The following is a 9,127-nucleotide window of genomic DNA, read 5'->3' as shown; positions in this document are numbered from 1 at the left end:
CTATAAAATAAGGAATTTGAACTAGATGCTCTACATCTATCATGTTATAATCCTAAAACCGTAAGATTCTGGGAGCACAGGGTTTACATGCACCCTGCATGTTCTGGGATCAGAACATTTCCAATCTTCTAATCCAGTTCAATATTTATCAGATGCTTACTATTTATGCACAAGGTTTTGTTAGACATCCTTCCTCACCAAACTTGAGATTTCACATAAAGTATTAGGTTTAATGGCCCAGGAAGAACAAAAATGAATTTAGTTGATGAATTTCAATAAGCTCTTCCACTATGAAATTCTGCCAAGGCCTATACAACCACAAAAATATTATGACGTAAAATTTGTTTTAAAATTAAGGCTTCTTTCCTTATTTTCAGAAGTGGGGGTATTGTGGGTATGGAATATTGCATATATTGTCACATACGATTGATGTGTCAGCTGGTTTTGCCAAGCTGCTTTTTTTTTAACCTCTTTAAATTTTTTGTCAATAAGGGTGACTCACTGGGGAGGAGAGAAAGATAGGCATATATTCAGAAATAAACATGATGTAAAAACAAAAGATATGGAAAAATGGAATGCAATTAGAGTTGTTTCAAAGAACAAGTCCACAAATGAATTTCCAGAACTTATATTCTGATATCTATGCTACAGATGCTGAGATTAACTTCAGCCTTTTAAGTTTACAAGAACTGGACATTCAGCTGTGTGGTCTCTCCTTTGCAGCAATAGAAAAACGGCTGGCTTGGAGATAATGGGGTGAAAGTAGCAGAAAAAGAAGGAAAATTGCCCTCAATATGTTTGTGGATAAACTTCCATAGAAGGGCTTACACTGGGCTGGTTCTCAGCAGCTACAGTTGGTGAATTAATGCAGTGAAACTGTCAAGTAAGTAACGATAAATACTCTTTACAAAAACTGCTTTGCTTCTAGATGAGGGAAAAATTGGATTTGGGAATCTGAGAAAGCAAATTGCTGAAATCAATAATGAAGTTAAGAATTTAACTTCCCCAGGTGTTACTTAGCTAGAATCAAGAGTGGTAACCTTTAATCTGTTTGAGTAGTCTGTAGTCTGTTTGAGTCATCTTAACCCTTATTAAATATTCAATATGGCGCTTAGCATCCAGTTGTGCTTCACTGAGTAATCCTACTTATCCTTATGCTTCCTAATGTTTTCTTCACTTTTTCCTGGCCAGTTCGGCTCCTCATGAGGTCTCCTCCTTCCCCTCTTTCCAATCTATTCTTGAAGTCAATTATTCTTTTAGAGTAAGAAGCAGCAAACCAGTGTTTTTAACCATAGCCCTACCTCAAGTAGAACCTGGTCAGACAGAAGAAAGTGGGCCAAGGCCTTATATGACTCATGTTCCCTCTCACATCACACATATCCGAGTTTGCACTTGAATTTACTTCTGCTTAGTTTTAGATACTAACTGTATTCCTACCAATTAATTACACAGATTGCCTTTTGGAAAGAAGTAAGCAACCCCAAGATAGCACTAATCAAAAGTGAAGAACTGAAAAAACTGACGAGTTGGGAGAAGAGATGTGTGTTAACAGTTTTGCATCATACAATGTAGTGTGTTCAGTTAATACACATGTGTTGCTTCCTTCAATCATGGACTAAAACCAAACATCTCTACCAGAGATGCCAAACACCGAGGAAGAGAAAGAAATGAGGAGAAAAGCTGCGTGATTATACTTAGATCTAGGAAATTAAATGTTATCTTTTAGTTGACTAGCAAATGTAAGCTTTAATAAAAACTTTATATTCATGACTGAAGAAGCAGTTCCCTCTATTTACAGTTAAATGTCAGTTAACTATTCACTGGCTGATCATCCAGGCCTTCTGCTTCTCCACCACCAGGCTGCCTCGACTATTTTACTGTCAGTAGTTTTAACACTGGAAGTAAGGGCAGTAAAATTTAAACTTGTAAATTACGCTCTTTGTTTCAATCATCCTTGTTGAGAGGGACTGGTGGGAGCATAAGTAAAATCCACTGAAATAAAGTTTAGGGTTATTACAGGTAGCATTCATTCATGACCTTCCTCTTGTCCCTTACTCAGAACTGGCTTTTAATCATGTTTTCATATATGTTATGAGGATACATTTGGAGTTTTTTCTTAAAATTAAACATCTTGGACAGCTAGCTGAACCAGCCCCCAAATTCCAAGTCAAGTCCTCCATTCTTTTTGATGTTTAAGTTTTTGAAAGCATAAAGGAATGGCTTCTAAGTAGCATCCCATAGCAATGCAGTTAAGGCAACCCAAAGAACCATGATCCCAGTGTTACAGCTTTAAGGGCCCTTCTTTATAATGCCACTGGAGCCTTTACAGCTTTATTTAGAACTGCCTCTTTCAAGTGACCCAGCATTTTGAGATCATGAAGTAAAGTGGCTTATAAATTCTACTTGTGTTAATGGAGAGGCCATGGTATAAGTTCACTTTGAGTAGAGTAGAATAGCAAGGGAACAGTTTTTCTACTATGCAGCATTACTTTAGAGATGAAGATTTGGAGATACTTTTTTGGCTTTTGGGGAAAATTGTTGGGAAGGAGAAGAGGAAAGAGAGAAGAGGACAAAAACCTGTGCAGTTCACAGTTATGGGGTTACTCACCATGCATGCAGCCTGTACTGCTTCTGATACATTGCCTGCATTAGGCTCACACCAGAAGACGTGGCACTCAAAGCGCTGATTCCCCGTGTCCATGATGAAGGCAAAAGTATGAATATCTTTGCCAACTCCCATGAAAGACAAGAATCGAACACGGCACTCCACCAGAATTTCCTCTTCATTCTACAAGAAATGACTACTCAGCAAGTGTTTATGATCTGCTTAAAGTGGCTGACAGTCATGAGCTACACCTTTCAGAAAGGCCTTTCAAAAAAGCACAGTGAAATGAAACCACTGTTATGAAAAACACTGCCAAATTTAATTTGAAAAAAGCCTGTTTAAAAAAAAACAAACTAGAAATATAAATTTGTCTAGAATGACCAGGGCTGTCATGAATATCAACATATAACTTAAACCAGTCAACTTGCACCTAGCCAGTATGTGGGTTATCTAAGCAATCCTCTCCTTTCCCCCAACCCCTCTTTGGGCTATTTGGTAATTTATTGGCAACTTAATACAAAGTAACCAAATTAATATTTAAATCTTCCAAGGGTGAAAAAAAGGAAGCTACTGGGTAAAGGTAGTTTGATTAGCTAGATTTCATTTGCCCTTTCCCCATTGTCAAGTGCAATGGAGAACTGACAACTATGAATCCATTATTTTATCTGAAAACACAACTCAGCCAAAGCTCCATCATGATTCTGGTGTTATAGAGTTTTAACATATAATGTTAGAATAGAAGCTTCTCAAAAGCAGGACTGTTTTATTGTTTGTCTCTGAGAATCTTTAGAAGAGGCATAGTGCCTGGTAGGCATTTAATAAATGCTTGTTGACTCACTAACTTATTTATCCAATAGTCTGAACACATCTGCTTATGTGACTTTAATAGATCCAGTTTGATCCCATTTTTATATCAGGCCTGAAAAAAATTAATCCCTCATTCTCACAGCACTTATAGTCTCTACTACTTTAACTGGTATTTAGTTTTATATTTGACATTGCATCATATTAGCTATTTCACAGGTCCAAGTTAGTCTTGTTTCTCCAAAAAGGGCACGTACTCAGGGCAGAACTTATGTGATCGAGCTACTTCTTATGCAGCCTCCAAATCACCTGGTGTGGGCAAGGTCAATAAGTAAGTAGAATTACTAGGATCCCCAGGGACGTTCACCTTTCAAAGATCAAAGAAAGATCAAAGTCCTTCAGCAACTTGAGAACCAAAAGGTAGGGCAGCCACCATAATTAATCAAAAGCCAACCTTTGTGGAAACTTCAGAGAAGTTGGACAACTGGCAATTTCTCTTTAAAAATTATTACTAAAGTAAACAAGTAAATTGGTCAAAATTTTAATAAGAAAAATAAATCTCAGAGCTTTAAATTGAGCTACATTTCAACTATAATGGACACAGACAACACAAATAACCAAACTAAAATATAATGCCAGCTTATATTTTTCTTTATTAAAGCAGATTTCTAAATAAGAACATTAACAATGGGTTGACTAGGAGCTGGGAAGAGCGATGAAATCTGAAGGTTACTTTACTTGCTGAGGCAGAAGGATCTACAGGGAGAGGTCCCTGAGAAGGTGGTTATTATTATGGTTATAATAGATACCAGAATTTCAGGGACCCTAGGAACCCTCCACAGTTCTTACTGCCCTAGGGGCTGTGGCCTAGTCTGTGCCTAAGGTATTAACACTGTTACTGCTCTTCCAAGATAGGCCTAGTAGGCCTTAACTGGAGTCCTTTCTAGAGCAAGGCTATAAGCATAAAAGTATTCAAAAGTAGATAAGGAAATGACTCTGTCAAACAACTCGGAAAGACTCAATAACTCATGTCAATGCAGTGGCCTGGTGACAATCCAAGCTACTCAGAACAGAAAGATGATATATTCATGATGCAGAATCAGACAATTTTTAACATGCATGGCTGATACAGAAATTTATTTGACTGTGTATTTGTTACAAGTTTCCCCCACCACCACCTTCTTTCTCCCAATGTGGGGCAGGGGGAGGGCTGAGTAGGAGGGATAGAAAATAAATTCCCGTTAGTTAAAAAAAAAGAAATTAAAAAACAAACAAAAAAATTGTCCTTGATCCCCAAAATGTCATTGATCTTTGAGAAGTCCTAGAGGATGGGAGAGGTAGCTAGCACAGGTTAATGTACACAGGGCAAATATTGACCCAGTTTTCAAAGGGTAGATAAGGTAGATAATTCAAGCCTTAGAGGCTGGGGAAACTAAACTAATTTCATTTCATTTTTTTATATTGTTAGTATAGACTAGTAGATATAGGGGAAATACTAAGGCAATATGATATCTGGATTTCAGCAAAGTGGATGACAGCTATTATATCCTTGGGAATAAAATGGAGAGAGATGGACTATATGATAAATTGTAGGTGACTGATAAGAAAGTACCTAAAGAATGAAGATTACTGGATTGTGGTGAATCTGGGGGGAATTCTCTAATGTAAACAGGAGATTCTGACTTTGGTTGAGTTCTGTTCACTTTTTAATTATTGATTTGGATGAATCCAAATATGCCATGCTTTTGCCTCAAAGCTAAAGTATAGCACATTTGTTTGATGACAGAATTGAGATCCAAAACCATCAGCAATGTGAAAGGTGAAACAGTGTGCTCAAACTAAAATAATATAGGAATAAATGTAAAATCTTATACTTGGATTCAAAAACCCATGGCACAAGTACAAGATGGAGAAGATATAGCTAGAAAACAGTTCATCTAAAAAAGATCTAAAGGTGTCAGTGGACTGTAGGTAAGTAGTAGAATGCAGCAGCCAGAAAAGCTAATGAGATCTAGGCTGTGTTAGTGATGTAAAGGGTGTGGAAGGAGGGGTGTGAGAGACCTGGTATACTATCTGTAGTCTCATGTCTAGCTCTGGGCATCACATTCGTGGAAGGATGATAACAAGACAAAGTAGGCCCAAAGGCAGGCAGCCAAGATTGTGAAAGGCCTGCGAATCATGCAATATGAGGGTTGTCTGAAAGACCTAGGGTTTATTTAGCCTGGAGAAATGAAGACTTAGGTGGGATATATTAGTTGTCTTCAAGTATTTGGAAGGTTGTCATTTAGGACCAACGGGTAGAAGTTACAAAAAAATTTTCAGCTCAATATAAGGAAAAATAATTGCTAATAATTGGAGAAATCCACAGATGGAACAGGTTGGCTTAGGAGGTTTTCCATTACTGGAGGTCTGGAAGTAGAGTCTATATGACCACTTGTGATACTAGTAGGCAGGATACCTTCCTTGGGAAAGGGCTGAACTAAGTTCTAGTTCCAGGACTGCGTCTATAAAAAGTAGAAACCAAAGTAATGGCTTTGGGCAAAACAAAACAAAAACCAAAAAATAAAACAAAACAGATCTGATACATGAAAGAAGTACTTAAATGCATAATCCAATCTCGAGGACACAACCAGATATGCAGAATATAACATTTGGTATTAACATAGGTCTAGGAAATGTAGTAAAGAAACATTTAGAATTTAGCTGAATTTTGGCAAAAACCAAACCAGTTGCCTAGAAAGGTTTCTGTAGCACATACCAGTAAGTTTGACTACATATAGGTTTTATACCTCAAGGCATTCATGATCTTATAAATCATGAATTTATGATTGGTGGTTATCTCTTCTACCAATACAGATCACAACTAATTCACACCTCATTTTGTGCCACCATTGTCCTTGTGCTCCCTCATATCCTCCACAGAAGATCTACCTGACATGTTATAGGCCTTCCTGGCTGTTATATTTAGGCCACTGATCTTTTATTTCTCACTCTCACTACATGACCAGCCTGTTAAAAATTTCTTTGCTTACTATTTGTTTGCTTTACTATTGAATCTCAAATATTGTTGTGAGCCAGAAATATTGAGCACATGTGTTAATTCTTCCTTACCTTTTCACTGATGACAGTCACAGTGGCATCAGCAACATTCATGGTAACTGGCAGCCAATCTTCTTTGTTTGATGAGCTCATAAGACTTTCTATGGCACTATTCAGGGTATCCATACCTATGGAAAAAAAAAGTATAAGGGAGTAAAGCAACTATACAAAGTCCATGACTGTCAACCATAATGTAGAGGAATACTCAGGCAAGTCCATTGACTGAAGAAACCAGACTGATCATATGTCTCAAGCCATCTGGGAGGGAAAGCTAGGCAAAGCTGTTTCTCAGCAATTTTCTCAGACTAAGGATATGATGGCTGCTTCCTTGAAAGTCATTGCCCCCTCTTACCTGGCCTCTACCCTGAATAAAAACCAGGGCTGATTTCTACCACCAAGAGGGCACAAAAGTTCCCTCCAAGATTCTGAAATAGGAAACAACATAACTGTAGTAATCAAACTGAAATGTAATTACTGTTACCTACTCTTCCCAAATTCATTTGTCTCCAAAGATACAAAAAAAGAAGTCTTGTAAATAATAACCTCAGTGCCTTATTTAGACCAAAGGTCTTAGGGATACCACACTAACAAAGGACACAGGAAAATATGTATTGATAGGGATTTTTCACTTTATTCCTTCATTTAACTTTACTCTTTCAGACCAAATGTAAAGGGTAACTCATTTTATACAGAGATGACCTGTTACTCCACATTGGTCACCTATAGCATCACACAGATCATTTTATCTATCATCTACCTTGGTTTTATCTAAACACTGTCTTATTAATATGTTAGCACATTATCTAGTAATGCCGGCACCATGTATTTGAATCACTGAATAAAAGGGCTTTATTCTAAGTATAGACAAAGCCTCAGGAAATGTGCTCTTTGGTTATTTTTTATTTTAAAATTATTACTTTTTCTAATTATCAAACATTTCTCCCCTCTCATCCTTACCTAATTCCATAAACACAGTTAAGCAAAACAAATTTCAATTATTGGTCACTTCCAAAAATGTGTTTCTTATTTTGCATATTAGTGTATCATTTCTTTATCATGAGGTGGGCAGAGTTCTTTGACAGTTCTCTGGAATCATAGCTGATCATTCTTATTTTTAAAGGACTGTTCTTTCTTAGGTCAGATGATTTCTGGGACTTTTTCTAACAAAAAGAAAGAATTTTTACAGAATAATAAAAGTGAGAAAGACCTCAGTAGCCCCCTAGTTCAATCTGTCCCTGAACCAGGAATTTACTTTATAACATAGCCAACAAATGGTCATCCAGTCATTCTCTGAAGACCTCTAGCAAGGGGGAAATCATTCCCATGTCAGGCAGTCCATTCCATTTTGGGGCAACTCTAAGGGTTAGGAAGTTTTTCCTGACATCAAGTCTAAGTTTGCAGTTTGTAGTAATTGCTCTCACAGAGACAAGTTTAAGCCCACTTCCTCATTTCAGCCCATAAGATACTAGAAGGCCATTATCATGCCCTCCTTCCCCCACCCAAGTCTCTATTTTCCCATCTAAACACCTCAAGTTCTTTCAACCAGTTCTTTTCTGGTATTATGTCAAGGTCCTACTGGTCACTCTCCTCTGGACATATTCCACTGTTGGCTTAAAACATGAAAGAACTAGAAGAAAACACAACATTCCAGATGCGGTTTGATCAAGCCAGAGTGTGGCAAAAGTATCTGACTCCCAGACATGACACCTGCCTCCCTGAAGAAAAGCAGACCAAAGGAAGCAGCTCTTGTATGCTTTGTCCATTTCAGAAATGACCAGGTTTTCCAATAATCTGTGATCTAGCTAGTGAAGGTTAGGGCTAGGGGAAAAAGAGGTAAAAAGAAAGAAAAATGGGTGGTGGATAAGATTTGGCTATGGACAAAAGTGATAAAGTGGAATAAAATGGGAAAACTTAGAAGAAAGGAACAGAGAATAACAGAAACTATGCTGATTCTCCCCTAAAGGCTGATAGCCATACCAGCAATGGCATACTCCTCTCCCCCCAACCAGCACCTCCCTAGAACTCCCATAAACGTTCACAAGAGGAAGAAATGGCACCACATACCTACTGGTTTATCTACAGGTAACATGCCCAAGTACTGCACATGGAACTTCTGGACCAGCTCAGTCTTTGGTGTTGGAAAATCTACTACATGGGAACAGAAAATAATGGCTCCTTATTGGCACTTACAGACTCACACGTTAAAATTTAAATAAACATTTTTTTAAAAAGCCTTCATACTTTTATGTCACAGAATTGCCAAAAGAAAAAAAAAAGCCCAGGCTGCTTCCTATTTGCTTGTTTTCTAAGGGTAGAGACTAAAATTCTTCTATAACTACTTCATCTCTCATATCTGCCTTTGGGGGCACAGTGTAAGTCATAGCCTTTTAAATTAGCCTTCCCAGATGGGGCAGCATGTGAAGCTGCTTATTTTACTCTACACTGTTAAAACTGCTATTGTCTGCTAGCTTGATGTCTAGGTTATATTTGGGCCTGGAGGCTATTTAATCATGAAGAGCAGAATCTTAGATGTGAAATAACTAACTACACATACAAAAATTTATCAACCCACAACTTCTTTCCCTCTTTATGCAGGCTGCCTTCCCTGAAATAATACAC

General features: G+C 37.7%; 1 protein-coding gene and 1 long non-coding RNA gene across 17 annotated transcripts in view; one reads left to right on the top strand and one right to left on the bottom strand.

Annotated features, from left to right (window-relative positions):
- Positions 1–9,127, bottom strand: part of APBB2 (amyloid beta precursor protein binding family B member 2) — a 411,236-nt gene that overhangs the window by 5,690 nt on the left and 396,419 nt on the right. For 14 of the 16 annotated variants that reach the window (XM_078148564.1, XM_078148565.1, XM_020991100.2 and 11 more), the window contains 3 exons: positions 8,573–8,656; positions 6,521–6,636; positions 2,609–2,788 (listed from right to left, as the gene is read on the bottom strand). In XM_078148564.1, the coding sequence (XP_078004690.1) occupies positions 2,609–2,788; positions 6,521–6,636; positions 8,573–8,656 (380 nt within the window). The remainder of the gene's footprint in view (positions 1–2,608; positions 2,789–6,520; positions 6,637–8,572; positions 8,657–9,127) is intronic. The other 2 variants (XM_078148568.1, XM_020991135.2) reach the window with 1 other exon arrangement.
- Positions 806–1,770, top strand: LOC110211716 (uncharacterized). The gene is made up of 2 exons (XR_002325480.2): positions 806–883; positions 1,453–1,770. It is a non-coding gene; the product is annotated as an uncharacterized LOC110211716 (long non-coding RNA).

Source organism: Phascolarctos cinereus, unplaced genomic scaffold (assembly GCF_003287225.1).
Source record: "Phascolarctos cinereus isolate Bilbo 61053 unplaced genomic scaffold, phaCin_HiC Scaffold_9;HRSCAF=440, whole genome shotgun sequence".
Lineage (NCBI taxonomy): Eukaryota > Metazoa > Chordata > Mammalia > Diprotodontia > Phascolarctidae > Phascolarctos > Phascolarctos cinereus.
This window is presented reverse-complemented; position numbering and strand designations above follow the sequence as displayed.